The 22,820-nt window shown below is 44.2% G+C and overlaps 1 protein-coding gene across 3 annotated transcripts in view; it reads right to left on the bottom strand.

Moving 5' to 3' along the window:
* Positions 1-22,820, bottom strand: part of LOC143276320 (ras-specific guanine nucleotide-releasing factor RalGPS1-like) — a 90,185-nt gene that overhangs the window by 19,047 nt on the left and 48,318 nt on the right. For all 3 annotated transcript variants that reach the window (XM_076580828.1, XM_076580826.1, XM_076580827.1), the window contains 7 exons: positions 14,871-14,954; positions 14,249-14,338; positions 9,106-9,198; positions 7,358-7,481; positions 6,409-6,540; positions 6,148-6,241; positions 1,436-1,612 (listed from right to left, as the gene is read on the bottom strand). In XM_076580828.1, the coding sequence (XP_076436943.1) occupies positions 1,436-1,612; positions 6,148-6,241; positions 6,409-6,540; positions 7,358-7,481; positions 9,106-9,198; positions 14,249-14,338; positions 14,871-14,954 (794 nt within the window). The remainder of the gene's footprint in view (positions 1-1,435; positions 1,613-6,147; positions 6,242-6,408; positions 6,541-7,357; positions 7,482-9,105; positions 9,199-14,248; positions 14,339-14,870; positions 14,955-22,820) is intronic.

Raw genomic sequence — 22,820 nt, 5'->3', positions numbered from 1 at the left:
CACGTGGCCCAGACCAGTCAGTGAAACATCCCCCACATCACGAGGCCCAGACCAGTCAGTGAACCATCCCCACAGCACGTGGTCAAGGCCAGTCAGTGAACCATCCCCACAGCACGTGGTCAAGACCAGTCAGTGAAACATCCCCCACATCACGTGGCCCAGACCAGTCAGTGAACCATCCCCCAAAGCACGTGGCCAAGGCCAGTGGGTGAAACATCCCCCACAGCACGTGGCCAGTTCTCCCTTGACTGTTACTGACCCTCTGCCCCTCAGTGAAGGGCTGTCACCTCACTGTGATGACACAGAGCTACAGGTCAGAAAGTCAGTGAAGGGCTGTCACCTCACTGTGATGACACAGAGCTTACAGGTCAGGATGTCAGTGAAGGGCTGTCACCTCACTGTGATGGGTCAGAGCTTACAGGTCAGGATGTCAGTGAAGGGCTGTCACCTCACTGTGATGGGTCAGAGCTTACAGGTCAGGATGTCAGTGAATGGCTGTCACCTCACTGAGATCATACAGAGCTTACAGGTCAGGATGTCAGTGAATGGCTGTCACCTCACAGAGATGGGATAGAGCTTACAGGTCAGGATGTCAGTGAAGGGCTGTCACCTCACTGTGATGACACATAGCTTACAGGTCAGGATGTCAGTGAAGGGCTGTCACCTCACTGTGATGGGTCAGAGCTTACAGGTCAGGATGTCAGTGAAGGGCTGTCACCTCACTGTGATCAGACAGAGCTTACAGGTCAGGATGTCAGTGAATGGCTGTCACCTCACAGAGATGGGATAGAGCTTACAGGTCAGGATGTCAGTGAAGGGCTGTCACCTCACTGTGATGACACATAGCTTACAGGTCAGGATGTCAGTGAAGGGCTGTCACCTCACTGTGATGGGTCAGAGCTTACAGGTCAGGATGTCAGTGAAGGGCTGTCACCTCACTGTGATCAGACAGAGCTTACAGGTCAGGATGTCAGTGAAGGGCTGTCACCTTACTCAGACAGGACAGAGCTTACAGGTCAGGATGTCAGTGAAGGGCTGTCACCTCACTGAGATCAGACAGAGCTTACAGGTCAGGATGTCAGTGAAGGGCTGTTACCTCACTGTGATGGGCCAGCGCTAACAGGTCAGGATGTCAGTGAAAGGCTGTCACCTCACTGTGATGGGACAGAGCTTATAGGCCAGGGTGTGAGTGAAGGGCTGTCACCTTAGACAGGACAGAGATTACAGGTCAGGATGTCAGTCATCACAGTGTGCCTGTACCTCTTCCTCTATGGATTGCATTACTTACGTTCAGTAAAATCAGTGACACCACTTTAACGTATACAGCACGAAGTTGCCGCCTTTCCAGCTGACACTGATCAGGTTCAGCGGACAAGGGGATAGGTCAATCTGCAATCCGGGGAGAACATGACTACACACCATTGCCAGTACTCACGAGGCACTTAAACTTTTCGTTTTGCGGTGGGAAGGGGAAGAGAACAGCTTGCTGGGGGTGCGACGTGGCTCCGTGGCCGCCACAGAAGTGGGCAGGATTCGAACATCTTCCCTGGAGCTGGTGTTGTCGTTGTGACCACATGATGCTGGCTGCGAAGGTTCCAGCTTCAATGACAACCTGCAAGTGATGATGGTTACAACAACAACAACAACAATAATAATAATAATAATAATAATAATAATAATAATAATAATAAAATAATAATAATAATAATACATCTCAAAGCGTTTACAGTAACTTTTAGTCAGACACAAAACACACACATGCATACGCACGCACGCACACACACGCACACGCACACACACACACACACGCACACACACACACACACACACACACACACACACACACACACACGGGAAAAACCTGATGTTGAATCACAGAAAGTAGACACGGAATGTGGTGCTTTGATGTACAGACAGCTTCAAAAGAGATTCATCTCATTACTGTCAGCACCATCGTCGTCGTCTTCACCTCGTCAATATTTCACAACAGTCATACTGCATCTTGATATACTCCAGACCACCTAGAAATACCTGACACTATCAAAGGACCAGCAGACCACGTCTCTCACGTTATATTGTGATCACCGAAAGACATCTCACGTTGTCCTGTGATCAGCGAAAGACATCTCACTTTGTCCTGTGATCACCGAGAGACATCTCACATTATCCTGTGATCACCGAGAGACATCTCACATTATGAAAGACATCTCACGTTGTCCTGTGATCAGCGAAAGACATCTCACATTGTCCTGTGATCACCGAAAGACATCTCACATTATCCTCTGATCACCGAGAGACATCTCACATTATACTGTGATCACCGAAAGACATATCACATTATACTGTGATCACCGAAAGACATCTCACATTGTCCTGTCATCACCGAAAGACATGTCACATTATACTGTGATCAGCGAAAGACATCTCACATTGTCCTGTCATCACCGAGGGACATCTCACATTATCCTGTGATCACCGAAAGACATCTCACGTTATACTGTGATCACCGAAAGACATCTCACATTGTCCTGTGATCACCGAGAGACATCTCACATTGTCCTGTGATCACCGAGAGACATCTCACATTGTCCTGTCATCACCGAAAGACATCTCACATTATCCTGTGATCAGCGAAAGACATCTCACGTTGTCCTGTGATCAGCGAAAGACATCTCACATTATCCTGTGATCACCGAGAGACATCTCACATTATCCTGTGATCACCGAAAGACATCTCACATTATACTGTGATCACCGAAAGACATCTCACATTATCCTGTGATCACCGAAAGACATCTCACATTGTCCTGTGATCACCGAGAGACATCTCACATTGTCCTGTGATCACCGAAAGGCATCTCACATTCCTGTCATCACCGAAAGACATCTCACATTGTCCTGTGATCACCGAAAGGCATCTCACATTGTCCTGTGATCACCGAAAGGCATCTCACATTGTCCTGTGATCACCGAGAGACATCTCACATTGTACTGTGATCACCGAAAGGCATCTCACATTGTCCTGTGATCACCGAAAGACATCTCACATTGTCCTGTGATCACCGAAAGATATCTCACATTGTCCTGTGGTCACCGAGAGACATCTCACATTGTCCTGTCATCACCGAAAGACATCTCCCATTGTCCTGTGATCAGCGAAAGACATCTCACGTTGTCCTGTGATCACCGAAAGACATCTCACATTATCCTGTGATCACCGAAAGACATCTCACATTATCCTCTGATCACCGAGAGACATCTCACATTATACTGTGATCACCGAAAGACATGTCACATTATACTGTGATCACCGAAAGACATCTCACATTGTCCTGTCATCACCGAAAGACATGTCACATTATACTGTGATCAGCGAAAGACATCTCACATTGTCCTGTCATCACCGAGAGACATCTCACATTATCCTGTGATCACCGAAAGACATCTCACGTTATACTGTGATCACCGAAAGACATCTCAAATTGTCCTGTGATCACCGAGAGACATCTCACATTGTCCTGTGATCACCGAGAGACATCTCACATTGTCCTGTCATCACCGAAAGACATCTCACATTATCCTGTGATCAGCGAAAGACATCTCACGTTGTCCTGTGATCAGCGAAAGACATCTCACATTATACTGTGATCAGCGAAAGACATCTCACATTATCCTGTGATCACCGAGAGACATCTCACATTATCCTGTGATCACCGAAAGACATCTCACATTGTCCTGTGATCACCGAGAGACATCTCACATTGTCCTGTCATCACCGAAAGACATCTCACATTGTCCTATGATCACCGAGAGACATCTCACATTATACTGTGATCACCGAAAGGCATCTCACATTGTCCTGTGATCACCGAAAGGCATCTCACATTGTCCTGTGATCACCGAGAGACATCTCACATTGTACTGTGATCACCGAAAGGCATCTCACATTGTCCTGTGATCACCGAAAGACATCTCACATTGTCCTGTGATCACCGAAAGATATCTCACATTGTCCTGTGGTCACCGAGAGACATCTCACATTGTCCTGTCATCACCGAAAGACATCTCCTATTGTCCTATGATCAGCGAAAGACATCTCACGTTGTCCTGTGATCAGCGAAAGACATCTCACATTATACTCTGATCACCGAGAGACATCTCACATTATACTGTGATCACCGAAAGACATCTCACATTATCCTCTGATCACCGAGAGACATCTCACATTATACTGTGATCACCGAAAGACATGTCACATTATACTGTGATCACCGAAAGACATCTCACATTGTCCTGTCATCACCGAAAGACATGTCACATTATACTGTGATCAGCGAAAGACATCTCACATTGTCCTGTCATCACCGAGAGACATCTCACATTATCCTGTGATCACCGAAAGGCATCTCACGTTATACTGTGATCACCGAAAGACATCTCACATTGTCCTGTGATCACCGAGAGACATCTCACATTGTCCTGTGATCACCGAGAGACATCTCACATTGTCCTGTCATCACCGAAAGACATCTCACATTATCCTGTGATCAGCGAAAGACATCTCACGTTGTCCTGTGATCACCGAAAGACATCTCACATTATAGTGTGATCAGCGAAAGACATCTCACATTATCCTGTGATCACCGAGAGATATCTCACATTATCCTGTGATCACCGAAAGACATCTCACATTATACTGTGATCAGCGAAAGACATCTCACGTTATCCTGTGATCACCGAAAGACATCTCACATTATACTGTGATCACCGAAAGACATCTCACATTGTCCTGTCATCACCGAAGGACATCTCACATTGTCCTGTGATCACCGAAGGACATCTCACATTGTCCTGTGATCACCGAGAGACATCTCACATTGTCCTGTGATCAGCGAAAGACATCTCACATTATACTGTGATCACCGAAAGACATCTCACATTGTCCTGTAATCAGCGAAAGACATCTCACATTGTCCTGTGATCACCGAAAGACATCTCACATTGTCCTGTGATCACCGAAAGGCATCTCACATTGTCCTGTGGTCACCAAAAGACATCTCACATTGTCCTGTGATCACCGAAAGACATCTCACGTTGTCCTGTGATCACCGAAAGACATCTCACATTGTCCTGTGATCACCGAAAGACATCTCACGTTGTCCTGTGATCACCGAAAGACATCTCACGTTGTCCTGTGGTCACCGAAAGACATCTTGTGCAGTCCAGACATCACACGGTGAACATTCCTTTTGACCTGAGACACCTCATTCCACACACTGGTATGATGTCAATATTGTATTGTATTGTATTGCATTGTATTGTATTGTATTGATAACTGCATTGTTTTGTTGTTGATTTTGGTATTGTATTGTATTGTATTGTATTGTATTGTATTGCGTGTAATTGCATTGTTTTGTTGTTTTTTTCTGTGTTGTTGTGTAGTGTAGTGTAGTGTAGTGTAGTGTAGTGTAGTGTAGTGTTTTTACCACAACAGATTTTTCAGTGTGAAATTCTAGCTGCTCTTCGCAGGAAGTGCGTGTCGCCAAAGTGTAGCGCCACCCACTTTCCATTTTCCCACTGCACGTGTTTTTGTTTTTATTATAAAAAATGATTTTTCAAAAGTTTTTGGCATGGACTACTCTTATTGCCTTGGGTTCTTCTACGTGCATTTTGCACACGGGACCTCGGTTCATCGGCTCATCCGAAAGACGAGCACCCTGTTCATCACACAAGTACTGGTGGAGGCGAGAGTAAAAATGTCGGTGCGTACATGGGACTGAAACCCATGGAAACCTGACCACTGGGCTCTTCTCCGTTGAAGATAAATGTCAATATTCAGCAACTTCTCGCTAAGTTGTGTAATTACCTATCGTAACCGCTGTGTGTGTGTCAGAACACCCTCCCATGCTGGTTTCATGACAAACATTGTTCTCTTTGCTGCTGTTCCCTTCTGTTTTATCATAACTGCTTCCTTCTGTTCTATTCCTTTCTGCTTTATTTTGTTTACTGCCCTGCCAACATAGAACAGCACCATGCTACCCTGTCACTGTTGACAACACTTCATACTGTCCTTTCCTCTCAGCAATCGTGCTTCAGTCATTTGCGTGCTCTCTCTCTCTCTCTCTCTCTCTCTCTCTCTCTCCTTACTTGTAGTTATCATCCTCCACGAATTTCTGCAGTTCTTCAATGTAGCGGACTGACCGGAGGTAGTTCTGCACGTGGTCCAGCACAGGCAGGGTGTCTGTACACACACACACACACACACACACACACACACACACACACACACACACACACACAGGCACACTACAATATTTAGTCACAACTGTACTGACTCAAAATGAGGGAGTGTATGGTGCTATTCATAGCATAATTTTCCAATTGCACAAACGTACAACAGTGCCTCACCATATGAGGACTCCTGGAGATGGGAGATAATCCGCAGGATGTTGTTCATCTGCAGGCGGCGGGAGGGGCTCTCCAGCCCCCCGGAATGAGGGTAGGCCACGTCCACATAGATCAGGTCCGTCAGGTACAGCCCTGCACACACCACGTACATAGGTCAGGTCCGTCAGGTACAGCCCTGCACACACCACGTGCTGCCTTACACTAAAGGCTGTAATGTTAAACGACTGTGTTACACTGTGCACTCCACAAACTAAAGGTTGTAATGTTAAACGACTGTGTTACACTGTGCACTCCACTAACTAAAGGCTGTGATGTTAAACGACTGTGTTACACTGTGCACTCCACTAACTAAAGGCTGTGATGTTAAACGACTGTGTTACACTGTGCACTCCACTAACTAAAGGCTGTGATGTTAAACGACTGTGTTACACTGTGCACTCCACAAACTAAAGGTTGTAATGTCAGACGACTGTGTTACACTGTGCGCTCCACTGACTAAAGGTTGTAATGTAAAACGACTGTGTTACACAGTGCGCTCCACTAACTAAAGGTTATATAGTTAAACGACTGTGTTACACTGTGCACTCCACAAACTAAAGGTTGTATAGTTAAACGTCTGTTACATTGTGCACTCCACTGACTAAATGTTGTATGGTTAAACGTCAGTTACACTGTGCACTCCACTAACTAAAGGTTGTAATGTTAAAACGTCTGTTACACTGTGCACTCCACTAACTAAAGGTTGTAATCTTAGTCGTCTGTCTTACACTGTGCACTCCACTGACTAAAGGTTGTAATGTTAAACATTTGTGTTACACTATGCAGTTACACTGTACACTAACTTTCATTATCATCATCATCATCATCACCATCATATTACTCTTACTATCATCATTATCATAGTAGCAGTAGTAACAGTAACAGTAGAAGCAGTGGCCAGCCAACTGACCCAGATAGGGGATGCAGGGAAGCTTGACACTGTCCATCACTTCACGGAGTTTCTGTCTGTTGTCAGTTTCGTTGAACAGGTCCGACATCTTCTCGTACGTGGCCTTGTCTTTTCTGGACACCATCTGTTGACACACAGTACACAGTGATCCGTCTGTTGACACACAGTGATCTGTCTGTTGACACACAGTGATCCGTCTGTTGACACACAGTGATCCGTCTGTTGACACACATCACACAGTGATCTGTCTGTTGACACACAGTGATCCGTCTGTTGACACACAGTGATCTGTCTGTTGACACACAGTGATCTGTCTGTTGACACACATCACACAGTGATCTGTCTGTTGACACACAGTGATCTGTCTGTTGACACACATCACACAGTGATCTGTCTGTTGACACACAGTGATCCGTCTGTTGTCACACAGTGATCCATCTGTTGACACACAGTACACAGTGATCCGTCTGTTGACACACAGTGATCCGTCTGTTGACACACAGTACACAGTGATCCGTCTGTTGACACACAGTGATCCGTCTGTTGACACACAGTGATCCGTCTGTTGACACACAGTACACAGTGATCCGTCTGTTGACACACAGTGATCCATCTGTTGTCACACAGTGATCCATCTGTTGACACACAGTACACAGTGATCCGTCTGTTGACACACAGTGATCCGTCTGTTGACACACAGTACACAGTGATCCGTCTGTTGACACACAGTGATCCGTCTGTTGACACACAGTACACAGTGATCTGTCTGTTGACACACAGTGATCCGTCTGTTGACACACAGTGATCCGTCTGTTGACACACACAATACACAGTGATCCGTCTGTTGACACACAGTGATCCGTCTGTTGACACACAGTGATCCGTCTGTTGACACACAGTACACAGTGATCCATCTGTTGCCACACAGTACACAGTGATCCGTCTGTTGACACACAGTGATCCGTCTGCTGATCATGATTATTATTATTATTATTGTTATCATTTAAGAAATATTTCAGAATGCAAGAATGAACTAAATGAATGAAATAAGATGCATACTGGATCAACATACCTGTTCGATGCAGCCTACAGGCCATGTAGATGACTTAAGCAGTGTGTGTGTGTGTGTGTGTGTGTGTGTGTGTGTGTGTGTGTGTGTGTGTGTGTGTGTGTGTGTGTGTGTGTGTGTGTGTGAGAGAGAGAGAGAATTTCTCCCGCATACATGGTCGTGTGTGGTGTGTTTACGGGCACGCGCTTATATTTGTTTTCATAAACAAAACAGACAATGCAAAACAAGGAAAACCAGAAAGAGGGACACAGAAAATAGACAGAAACTGTGACAGACAGACAGACTGAACGACAGACTGACTGACAGACAGACATACACACACACTGACTGACTGACATACAGACAGAAACACTGATTGAGAGACAGACAGAGAGGCAGACAGACATACACACTGACTGGTTGGGAGAGAGACAGACATACTGACTGACGGACAGACATACTGGCTGGACACATTGACTGACTGAGAGACAGACAAACTGACTGATTGAGAGTAAGACAGGCAGGCAGACAGACAGACTAACTGACAGACTGACAGACAGACAGACAGACACAATGACTGATTGAGGGACAGACAGACAGACGGACAGACGGACAGAGACACACTCACTGACTGAGAGACAGACAGACACAATGACTGATTGAGGGACAGATAGACAGACGGACGGACGGACAGACGGACCATCCAGGTGGCAGACAGACGGAAGATAGCGGCACTCTGCAGTGCAGACAGCACGGCCTTTGCAGCATGGAGGTTGTTCACGTCCATCAGTTTCTGCACACCATCATCATCATCATCATTATCATCATCACCACCACCACCACCACCACCATTACCATCATCATCATCACCATCACCACCATCATCACCATCATCATCATCATCATCATCATCACCATCACCATTACCATCATCATCATCACCACCACCATTACCATCATCATCATCATCACCATCATCATCACCATCACCACCATCATCATCATCATCATCACCATCACCATCATCATCATCATCATCATGATTATCATCATCACCATAATCACCACCATCACCATCATCACCACCACCATCATCATCATTATCATCATCACCATCACCATCATCACCAAAATCACCATCATCATCATCATCATCATCATCATTATCATCATCACCATGACTACCACCACCATCAGCATCATCACCATAATCATTGCACCATCATCAACATCACCACCATTATTATTACCATTATTATCATCATTATTATTTATAATTATTGTTGTTGTTATTGTTGTTATTGTTTGTAGTAGTAGTAGCAGCAGTAGCAGTAGTAGTTCAGGTCAGGTCAGGGACATAGCCCTTGCTACTGGTACCATGTAACCCAGTACTACCTGCCGCATGTGAAGTCTCCCAACGACGGGCCAGGCGGAGGAGGAAACCTTTCCCAACGGCTGTGAAGGCGGAAGAGCATGACCAAAGGGCAGGAGGAGCTCTTATCCTTGGCTGGAAGTCTCCCTAGGAGACGGAGCTCCAAAGAAAAAACCTGCACCTGCTGAGGCCGTCCTACACGTGGCAGTATCTGCACCTGTGGGACTATGAGCGTCGGTAGGCGAGAGAGTGAGAAAGGGACTGCACAACTCCTCCTCATTAAAAGAAAAAAAAAAGTCACCTGTGATGGTCAGGCAACCAGGCTAATGTCAGAACTACGAGCTAGCCCTTCAACACCCAGCATTCCCAAGCCCTGCGGCGATGGAGAAGTGGTAACGGGGACAGGCAAAGGATGCTGCTGGCAGTTCCTAGTCACGACTCTGCACGCAGGCGGCTGTGGGGTGATGGTCATCCGCCGTAGACTGGGGCAGATGCGGCGCCCGTATCCTCCCACAGTGTCAGAGCAGCCCTTTATAGGAACAGCACTGCTCTCCCCACATGGGGAAGGGGAGATAAAAGGATCCCTAAACAAATTCTGCCTCACCTAGTACCCAGTAGGAAACCGCACCTACTTGGGCATCCAACACTAGCGGTCGAAAACAACAAAAGAAAAGAACCAGGAGTCATGCCCTGACTCTGGGTGCCTGGAATGTTCGCACCCTCTTAGACAGAGACGACAGACCAGAAAGACGCACAGCGCTCATTGCTAGAATGCTGGATCGCTACCAGGTGGACATAGCAGCCCTGAGCGAAACCAGGTTTGCGGGTGAAACCCAGCTGGAGGAAGTTGGAGAGGGCTACACCTTCTACTGCATTGGGAAGCCAGATGGCACCCCAAGAACCTCAGGCGTGGGTTTTGCCATACGAACCAAACTTGCACGACAGCTTGACAGCCTTCCACGTGGGATAAACGACAGGTTGATGACCCTGCGTCTGAAGCTGTCCAAGGATCGCTTCGCCACAGTTATCAGCTGCTATGCCCCGACGATGACCAGCCCTGATGACATCAAAGGAGCTTTCTACGAGGAGCTCAGCTGCACCATTTCAGCGGTAGACAGAAAGGACAGGCTGATCATCCTTGGGGATTTCAATGCCCGCGTCGGCGTGGACTTCTCCTCGTGGCCAAAAGTCCTAGGACAGCACGGCACTGGCAAGTGCAACTCCAACGGACTGCTTTTGCCCTCGATCTGCGCGCAGCATGGACTGGCCATCACCAACACCCTCTTCCAACAAGCGGACAAGTACAAGAACACATGGATGCACCCCCGCTCCAAGCAGTGGCACATGCTGGACTATGTGATTGTCCAGCAGAGGGACAGAGGTGATGTTTCCATTACACGCTGCATGAGAGGAGCAGTCTGTTGGTCGGACAATCGCCTGATACGTAGCAAGATGAACATCAGACTTTCACGCAAGCTCCAACCAGCCAGGCAGAAACCCCCTAGGAAGCTGAACATCCACCGCCTCCCTATCACCAAGGACGTGCTGCAGCAGCAAATCCAAGCAGCTCTCCAAGAAATTCCTGCATCGACTGATGTAGAAGAGGTATGGAGCACCTTTAGAGATGCTGTGTACACAGCAGCAGCTGACACACTCGGCTTTGTACAGAGGAGCCACAAAGACTGGTTTGACGAGAACGACTCTGGAATCTCCAAGTTCCTGAACACACTGCATATACGGCATCAGGATCACATTTCCGATAAAGACTGCAAGAGGAAGGAGAACCAGTTCTTGCAAACCAAGCAACTCAAACAGAAGAGGCTGCGTGAGATGAAGAACACCCGGTGGGAGAGAAAGTCCGAAGAGCTTCAGTCCGCTGCTGATGCTCACGACATGAAGACCTTCCATGATGGTCTCCGAGCTGTGTATGGGCCGAGAATCACAGGATCAACCCCTGTCCGAGCCTTGGACCAGACCACCCTCCTGACAGACAAGAAAGACATCCTTGCCTGCTGGGCAGAGCAATTCAACACCCTCCTCAACAGGGACTCGTCCGTATCTGACGAGGCAATTGCAGCCCTCCCACAGCTACCAGTCAATGAATCGCTAGCTGCCCCTCCCACCAAGGCCGAGTCCCAGAAGGCCCTGAAGCTGACAATGTCAGGAAAAGCACCAGGAGCGGATGGAATCCAGGCTAACATCTACAAGTATGGAGGCGAGGTGCTGACAGACAAGCTGACCGCCCTGTTCTAGTCTATCTGGGAGAGAGGGGAGGTCCCCCAGGATTTCAAGGATGCTTCAATTGTCCACGTTTACAAACGGAAGGGAGACAAAACATCCTGCGATAACCACTGTGGAATATCTCTCCTCTGCATCGCCAGCAAGATCTTCGCCCGCATCATACTGAACAGACTGGTTGACCATGTCTCCAACACAGTCATCCCTGAAGCACAGTACAGCTTCCGCTCAGGCAGGGGAACATGTGACATGGTGTTTGCTGTACACCAGACGCAAGAGAAGTGCCGTGAGCAGAACAAGGAGCTCCACATGGTCTTTGTAGACCTGACTAAGGCCTTCGACACGGTGAACCGCCATGGTCTGTGGAAGAGCCTCCAAAAGTTCGGCTGCCCAGAAAGCCTAATCCAGCTGATTGCGTCATTCCACGATGGCATGCAGGCGAGAGTACAGGAAAATACTGACATGTCGGATCCGTTCCCTGTGGTAAATGGAGTGAAGCAGGGCTGCGTCCTGGCACCCACACTGCTCTCCATTCTCTTCTCTGCCATGCTGATTGACGCCTTCCAAGACTGTGACCGGGGCATCTACATTCAGTTTCGCACAGATGGCAAACTTTTCAACTTGTGGCGACTCCATGCCAGGTCCAGGGTGTTTGAGGCACTGATGAGAGAGTTCCTCTTCGCTGATGACTGCGCGCTTGCTGCACACACCCATGAGGACATGCAGTTCATTATGGACAGGTTCTCAACCTCCTGCAGGCGCTTTGGACTCACCATCAGCCTCAGCAAGACCGAGTCCATGTACCAACCAGCTAGCTCACAGAACGCCAGTGCCTCCCCCCCACACCCCCCCCCACCTGCAATCAAGATCGATGACACAGAGATCAAGTCAGTCGACAAGTTTTGCTACCTGGGCAACGCCCTATGCAGCAACGGAGCCCTTGATGCAGAAGTGACGCTGCGCATCGCCAAGGCCAGCTCCGCCTTTGGCAGACTCAACAACAGGCTGTGGAACAACAAAGGCATCAGTCTCAGCACCAAGATGAAAACCTACAGAGCTGTTGTGCTGACCACCTTGTTGTACTGCTGTGAAACATGAACGACGTATCGCCGTCACATTCAACAACTTGAGCAGTTTCACCAGAGATGCCTACGAAAGATCCTCGGCATAAAGTGGCAAGACAGGGTCTCCAACCTCCAGGTCACAGAGAGGAGCAGCCTGTCCAGCATCGAAAGCCTGCTGATCCAGTGCCAGCTACGCTGGACAGGACACGTTGTCCGCATGAAAGACAGCAGGATCCCGAAGATGCTTTTGTATGGCCAGCTGAAGGAAGGCTACCGTGAACTTGGAAGACCCTGCAAGCGCTTCAAGGACACCTTGAAGACAAACCCCAAAGCCTGTGGCATAGACATCGCTTCCTGGGAAACTGATGCCCTTGACCGCTATCGCTGGAGGATGCTGTGCTCTAGTGGCATAAAGACGTTTGAAAACAAGAAAAGGGTGGCCATTAAGGAGAAGCGTGAGCGAAGGAAGCAGGGCTCAACTTCTGGAGACGTTTTCCCTTGCAACACCTGTGGGAAATGCTGCGCGTCCAGAATCGGCCTTTTCTCCCATATGAGGACACACACCGACAGATATGCCTGCCTGCCTACTCATCCGTCGGACCGACGGGAGACTCCATCAGTCGTAGTAGTGAATATTTATCATCATCACCATCATCATAAGCAACAGCATCATTACCATCGTCATCATCAGCATCATCAGCATCATCATCATCGTCGTCGTCGTCGCCGTCGACATCATCATCATCATCATCGTCGTCGTTGTCGTCATCATCATCATCCATCCTCACCATTATCATCATCAAAAGAAAACAATAACAAGAACATGATAGCGGTTGTTATGAAACAGTTCTTGAACACACACACACACACACACACACACACACACACACACACACACACACACACACACACACACAAAAGAACACCACACCTGGATGGTAAAGCCTTTGAAGTACATTCCGGATGGATTCCCCAAACATGAAAGTTTTTCTTTCACACATCGTCAACAATAGATACAGGACATACAAGCCGGGTACGGCACTAGTCTTTTTATTTTTCGCTTTTTTTCTCATTTTCTTTGCGAAACCTTGTCGATCTATTTTCATTCTAATCTGTACAGTAAGATAGGTCTATAGGAAATTTAAATTTTAGGCTACATGGGCACTTACTTTGCAAATTTTAATAAAATGTGACATCACGTCAGCTCTAGTTTTGAGTGTCTGGCAGTTTAAAATCTCTCGCTGGACCCAAAAGTTTACCTGAAAAACACAAACAAAACATGAGTTTATTGTACATAGATCAACTATGCTTGCCAAGAGTGCTAAAGCAGTGGTGACAGGAAACTGGCTGGCAATGAGACATAAGACAAACAGCAGAAAATAGAAAAGGATCCAACTGAACTTGTGTTTTCCACTTCACTAAGAAAGCAGATGCAAAGGAAAAAGCATTGTTACGTATCGAACACAAAAACAAGTACAGTAACTTTCATTCCGACAATTGCTAATGACACTGCTCTGAGCCTCCTCTTCCTTTAACTCTGTGAAGAGACATTTAGACGCTCCACAGAACTGTTCATCAGATTGCTCCTTATCTGTTGGTTGCGTCAAACCTGTCTATCTCACAAACCTCTCCTGTATACACGTAAACAAGTGACGCAGAAACACACACACGCACGCACACGCGCACGCACGCACACACACACATACACACACACGCGCGCGCGTACGCTTACGCGTGCGCAAGCACATATTTGTACAAGAAAAGAAAGACTGAGAAAAGAAGACAGCTCACGTGGTTAAATCGCCGGGTAAAAGCCACGACATTGGGCGCCTTGATTAGCTTCTCCTTTGTTGTCCATGCACAGGACTGTAACTCCTGTCACCACACACACACACACACACACACACACACACACACACACACACACACACACATATATATATATATATATATATATATATATATATATATATATATATATTGAATGACTGAGTACCTGTGAACGCCTGGATTTCGGAAACATTACAGAACAACTCATCTTTATTTCAAGAAAGATCACAAATGAAGTAATAAAAGTGTCCAACAAAAAAAAGGGGGGTGGGGGGGGAGAAGAAGGTAGATTATACGGTTGTTTTGTGGATTCTAAAAAAGCCTTTGATAAGTTGAATTATATTCCACAAAAGTGGAAGCCTGATAAGAGCACAGGAACACCTAACGATACAAGCAAACAAAGCATTGCATACCTTTCGAAGAATATTAAAACATATTAACATTAATGCAAGTACTATATCTGAGCTGTATGACACTTTAATTTGATAACGCCAATATCGATTTATGGGGCGGAGGTATGGTTACCTTACCAAGTCAAACCGGATGGTTTTTTTCTTCTTTCTTTTTTTTTTCTTTTTTTTTTGTGGGGCCTCCAACCTCCTCTTTTTTCCCACTTTTTTTGTGGGGCCTCCATCCTCCTCTTTTTTTCCCACATCTTTCTTTTTCTTCTTTCACAAACTCATATTTACCTTTCATGCACCACTTTCCCCCACACACCTTAACTAATCACTTTCATTCTTTCCCCTATCGTCTGGCGCAGCAATTGCCCCAGTGTGTCTTGAGGCATGCATTTTAAGAATATTCGATGTCTGTGTACATTTGCCAGGGTTTTTTGATGTTCTAGTGTTCTGATGTATGCATTCTAAACATGTATGACAAGTGATTACATCTGTCTGGGTTTATTGTTGCCCTAGTGTGAGTTGTTTGTTTGATATTGAAGCTTTTCTGTCAGCCATCCTCTCTCTCTTCCTCCTCTATAAACAAATAAATAAATAAATGAATAAAAGATATGTCATCTGTATCATAACAATGGACCGACCCTATCTTCCCATTTAATGTTTACATTTGTTTTCATGCCAGTGGTTCTGTTGACCTAGTGCATGTATGTAACAGTGTATGCGGAGTTAGAAGTGGTAGGGCACATCCTTTCCATTGAGCATCTCTCCCAGAAGGCGCCGTCCCTTGTTCAGTCGAAAGGTAAAGCGAAAGCGAACAAGGGATAGCTAGGAAGAGTGGTCATAGGAAAGGTTTAAAGTGGCAAGAAATTCACTCCCTTCCCAGCAAGGGAAGAAAAGCCAATACTTGTCAGGGTATGCGTGTATGTGTGCGTGCATGTATATGCATATGCGTGTATGTTTTGGTGTGTTTGCGTGCATGCGTGCATGCAAGCAATTTATATTATGAAATCTTACAAATCTTACGATATCTAAGCTGATTTTCAAATATCATTGACAATGGTAATATTGATTCAGTTTTCTTATATATACTGATGCACATTTTGGCAATTAGAAGAATATGATTGATTTGCATCAGTGTATGGTTCTGGGTCTTGTGAAGGACTGGTATCCCAAAGAAAACATCAGTTTCAGACAAAATTACTTTTACATTATATTCAATTAATATGTATTGACTAATATATTCCCAAAATACTTTGACAGGCGGACAATGAAAAAAGAAATGCTCAATATAATCAATTTCTTCTGGGCAGTAGGTACACCTTTGGTTGTCTTTCTTTCTCATTTTACACAACAGGATATTAGTAGGATAAATATTATGCAAGATTTTCCATTGCAATACTCTTAAACGTGTTTCTTTTGAACATCTTCCATATTTTCTTATTCAGATCTACACCAAATTTATGATTCCAAAACCTGATGGCACATGGTATGGAGTAGTTGTTATTGCACAATACTAATCTAAATTCTTTACAAGAGAGTAATTTCTTACCACAGAAAGGAGGAATATTTGACAGGTCGATGTCAGACCTCTTGTTCATTAATTACAGAGGTGAACTGTCGAACAGCAGCAACAACAACATTGTACTCTAATATTCTTGCTGGGGACTCTCCGATTTTCAAACATATGTCATTATAGGTAAAAATGCCATGAGTATTATACATGTCTTTTACATGTATTATCCCACCCCTGACCCAATCAGGAAAGAAAAGAACGTTTCCCTGATACTTTAAGTGTCTGTTATTCCATAATAGGTTTAAATATGGTGTTTCACCTGCTTGCACATTAAGATCTAACCATGTTTGCAAAACCATCCTCCAAAACTGAGAATTAACCAAGTGCAAATACTTAAATACAGTACTCTTTACGTTTGTGAAAAAACATATATTAAATACACCAAAATTAGCAAACATTTTCCTGGGTACATGAACCCATTTTTCGTGTTCTCCTGCACTACAAAGACGCACCACCCATTGCAAAAGAAACGCTGACTGCATTTGCCTAACATCAATCATCTTTAGCCCCCCCCCACCCACCCACCCACCCCCCACCCCCCCACCTCCCTCCCCCCAACCTGTTCAAAACCATTGCATACTACACTTCTCTTTACTTTCTCAAAAGCTTTTTTGTTGCAATTCTGTTTACACCAAAGAAATCTAAAGAGTATTTGCTTGATCGATGTAAGTACCTTTTCTGGAATAATGAAAGCCTGCATAATGTAAACAATCTGGGAAATAAGAAAAGTTTTTATTATGTTTATCTTTCCAATGAAACTTAAGTCTCTCTTTTCCCATGAATGAATAATTCTTTTGATATTATCAATTCTGTACACCCAGTTCTCTTCTAAAGAGGACGCAGAAGTATTGTTGGCGTAAAAAATGCCAAGAAGTTTAATCTTTTTCCTCCAAAGAAATCCATAAAAAGTATCAGTACAATCTTTTTTACTTCCTAGCCACATTGCAACTGATTTATAACGATTTATTTCAAGCCCTGAAAACCTAGAAAAATTTCGAAATATGTTTAACACGTGTAACATATCATGTTCATCCTGCAAAAATAAAGTAACATCATCTGCATACATAGCTATTTTCAGTAATCTAAGGAACAAATTATCATCGGGTTGTCCTAACTCTGTTCCTTTTATATATCTACAACCACGTATCTTTATAGCTAGAATTTCAATAGCGAGAACAAAAGCTAAGGGTGAAAAGGGACATCCTTGACGAATTCCCGATTCTACGGGAAAATACTCTGATATCCAACCACAATATGTGACACAACTTTGAGTATTAGCCATAATTACTTTTACCCATTGAATAAAGTCGCTACCAAAGCCAAATTTCTTAAATGCACTAATCATAAAATCCTTTGACATTCTATCAAATGCCTGTGAATAATCTATACTCGCCAATAAGCCAGGTTTATTTTCTACATTTAACTGTTCAACAACATCATCAATGTGTCTTAGTAATGTGGAAACTCGCCGACCTTTGATATAACCCACTTGATCAGTACTAACTAAATCATGAATTACTTCACTCAAGCGAATGGCCAAAGTCTTAGCTAAAAGTTTATAATCACTGTTTGTCAGTGAAATGGGTCGCCAGTTTTTTAAATTGTTTCTTGGCAGTTCTTTACCTTTGTGTATCAATGTAATTACTGCCTTTCTTTGTGTTGATGAAAGTGTTCCTTTTGTAAAAGAATAATTTAGTGACAGTGTTAGTAAGCCTTTTAAATGTAGCCAAAAAACCTTTAGAAACTCAACTATGATTCCATCGCAGCCAGGAGAAGAGCCATTATTCAAGCATTTGAGGGCATTTAGCAGTTCACTGCACCCTCACAATCCTTTTTTTTGCGTCTCGGAGATGCGTGGAACATCAGTGTTGGCCAAAAATCTGTCTATATTTTCAGACATATCGTTAGAAGGTATTTTCTTTTTATATAATTGTTAAAAAAAAGTGTTTTTGTACTTTCAGTATTTCCGATTGCTGGATTACTAATACATTATTTTCGTTTAGAACCCCTGCCATCACTTTGGAATTTGCCCTTGGTTTTTCCAACCCCAAAAAGTATTTAGAATTCTTCTCGCCATCTTCCACCCATTTCACTCTAGCTCTTACCTGTGCTGCCTGTACTTTATGTCTTTCCATTATTTCTATCTTCAAAGCTAACTGACTACGCTCATTCTGGAGTGGAACAGATTGTGGACTAGCTGCTAACTGAACATCAATTTCATTCAGCCTGCCATACAGCTTTCTTAATGCATTTTTGTTGTTTATACTTTTGAGTTTACTATAATTTATTGAGAAATCTTTTATTTTTAACTTTAATAGCTCCCATTCAACTTGATAATCCGATCCATCCTTAATGCCAGAAACCTGCTCTATAATCAATTCATTCATTTTATTAACGTATTCTATGTCTTTCAACAATGAGTTATTAAACTTCCACAGTCATGGTCCTCTTTCAGTATTAGCTAACTTCATAGTAACAGTGCACCCTCTGTGATCAGTAGAGGGCAAAGAGTGAATTTCAGATCCCAGTGTTTTATCAAATAAATCCGAATTTGTTAGTACATAATCCAACCTTCTGGCGATGAAAGGATTCTTCTTGCACCATGTAAACTGTTTTTCCTGTAGATGAAATAATCTCCAAACATCATATAAATCATTCTCTTTAATTAGATCATTGAATTTCTGAACGGTTGTTCCTGCATGTGGTTCCCCTGAAACAATGTCAAGGTCGTTATCTAAAACACAACTGAAATCACCACATATCAAAATTCCTTCGGAAGTAATGTTAGAAATAACATTTCCCAGGTCTTCAAAAAAAATAATCTTTTCTGCATTGTTATTTGGAGAGTAAATATTTATAACTGCTATCTTCTTATCTAATATTTCTACTTCCACGGCCATAATTCTTCTTGAATTATGCAAAATAGTATAGTTTTCAACATAATTTTTCCTAAACAAAATTATTTGTCCTGAGCTATGTGCAGTAAAGTCACTACAAGCAAACTTCCCTGCCCCCCATTCTTTTTCCCATTGTTTACTCACTTCTTGCGTTATGTGTGTTTCTTGCAGACATATAACATCGTTTTGGGTTTTTTTTCCTTTAGATACCTAAACAATGATTTCCTCTTCCAAGGGGAACGTAGTCCCCGCGTATTCAGTGACAAAACGTGTATACTTGAATCGCAAGCCATAAGGGAAGTCCGATAATCGAAGCCATCTTTCAATGTGCGCGCAAACCAGAAGCCATTAGTCCTTTATACAAAGCCGAGTTCGATCCCGTCACGGTCAAGCCTGCACTGGGGGTGAATCTTCACCCATCACTACCTTCACCCTCTGCCGCTGTCTCAGCTCGCGCACGTGAGGCGCGTACATCAGAGAGCTTGGACACTTTCCCCCTGGAGTTCACGGCAGTGGGGGAATCCCCGTCTCTCGACCTGTGACGTTTGGTTACGATGCTACAAGAAACGGTTGCCCCCTGAAGTGAGGGACCGGTTGATTTACTTTTTTCTTTTTTACTGGACGTGGCTGAATCTGTATCCTTGACAGTCAGCCACGTCACGTTCATCACAGAAAGAAAGCTGTGTATCTAGCACCAGCTCTGACTGGGAATCCTGAAACACATCCTCAGTATCTTCTGAGGACGGAGTCAGGTCTTCGTCAGGCTGGGCCTCATTCGACAAGTCATCAGCAGGTTGAGAATCATGTTTACCCCCACCAGTCGACTCTGCGTCCAGATCCTCCTCACGTGGAGGGAGTTCAGGGAATGAGCCACAAGCAGGGTCCCCACGCTTATGGCCACTCTGCAGACAGTCCCTGCAAGTGACCAGGTTTTGACACTGGAAGTGACGATGGCCAGGCTGCAGGCAGTTGGAACACACTGGGTTCCGTGTTGCTCTTGGTTGTTCCTTATGATACAACCGTCCAGTGAAGCTACCCACTTTGAAAAAAACAGTCCAGTGGTTTTGTTGGACAGTTAATGAAGCCGAAGCGTCGTCCTGTTATAAAACGGGTTAACTTACCGTCTTTGTTTCTGATTTTCTCCATAAGGAGAGAGGATCTTAAAGTGCAACTTAGTCTCAGCAGAGCAGTCTCGATATCCTCATTTGCCACCGAAATGGGAATGTCTGAAATAAACAGTTTTGTGACAGGAATTTCTTGGTCACCACTCCCCCCCTCTCAAAATGAAGGGATTTTTGTCATGCAGTGACACAGAGTAGCCATTTAATACAATCCCTTCAATGAGTAGCTGATTCCGGGCAGATCGGGTCAAAGGATAAATGCGCCCTAAGCCCCTGATGTATTGTGCCCCTAACACAGTCTCACTTCCAGTCACCCTCTCAGCTGCCAGACAAATGTCCAAGGCAGAAAAACTGTCCTCGGTGGTGGGAAAGCGGGTAGGATCTGCAAGGGGTAGGTCCCTGCGTCTTAAAAACACAGGCTCCACGTGCTGTTGAGAAGCAGCCATTGTCATTAAAAAACAAAACAAAAAAAACACAAAAAACACACACACAAAACACACACACACACACAAAAACACACACACACACACAAAAAACCCCTGAAGGGTGGAAATGGGAATAGGGGTGGGGGATGGAACACAGTGTTAAGGCAAGCCGGTTAACAAATGCATCACCCTTCTCCAGCAGCTGCACGTGCAAAACAGAGTTGAAAATAGACAAACTCGATCCCTGGCGTCTCAAAACAAATTACAAAACAGAAAAACACAGACACAAATCGGTACTTATCTGCTCAATGGCACCACCAACACTCTCAAAACTTTACATAACGATAGAAGGAAACACCACCAATACACCTGTCACAACACTTTCTCTCCAACACTTCCCAAACTGAGGCAAACGATGCAATTCAACACCGCCGTCGCAAACACGTCCACTCGACATCGGGTGAACACTCTCTCTGAGGATGTTTTTTTTCGATTTGACATTTCTTTTGATGACTGCTTACCGAATAAGTTTCCACATGAAATTTTACATATTAAATTCTGTAAGCAAATACTTGGAGTACGTGACTCGGGTAGATTCCCAATAAGTTTAAAGTTAATATGCCAAATTATTACATATTGGATTCACATAATTCAATTACCAGAAACTTTTCTCATCAACAAATTATATGAGTCCATGTATTAACAAGAAAATACTTCCCCGTGGTTGATATTTGTTAAAAAGAAACTCAAAATTATAGGCCTTGATCACATTTGGATAAACCAAATCACATTCAGCTTACGTAGACTAAACTATATTGTATCTAAAAAATTAGAAAACGAATGATATATCAGATACTGGAAAGATAAAAGAAAAAACACTAAAGCTCGAATCTTATAATACGGTTGTAGCAGAGTACAAAACTGAAACCTATCGTTTGAATATATCAGATACAAAAAACACAGACAAGCTTTAACAAAATACAGAATAAACGCGCATGACCTAAAAATTGAAAAGAGCGGATATTTAAATATTCCTCGAGAAGACAGGTTGTGTAGCAATTGTAACATACTGGAAAACGAAATCCATCCATTGCATCAAATATAAAGTCTTAAGGGGAAAAATTATATTTTTTCGAATGACACAGGAAACATTCCCAGTCCGTTGATGCCAACAACTGATGAATATGTACAAACAAAATTAGGAAAATTTGTTTATGACTGCTGTTCAAATTTATAACGTAAATTAATCAATTTTTTTTTTGGTCTATTTGTTGGTGTGTTTTTTTTATTTGTTTACCTGTGTACTTGTGTCTTGTAAACCTTAAGGTTTCATGACATTGAAATCTATTCTATGCTATTCTATTCTATTCTATTCACACACACACACACACACACACACACACACACACACACACACACACACACACATTCGTCTAATATCACTTACAGTGAAAAGACGTTAAACTAAAGAACGAAAACACACACACACACACACAC

This window comes from Babylonia areolata, chromosome 31 (assembly GCF_041734735.1).
Source record: "Babylonia areolata isolate BAREFJ2019XMU chromosome 31, ASM4173473v1, whole genome shotgun sequence".
NCBI classification, from domain to species: domain Eukaryota; kingdom Metazoa; phylum Mollusca; class Gastropoda; order Neogastropoda; family Buccinidae; genus Babylonia; species Babylonia areolata.
This window is presented reverse-complemented; position numbering and strand designations above follow the sequence as displayed.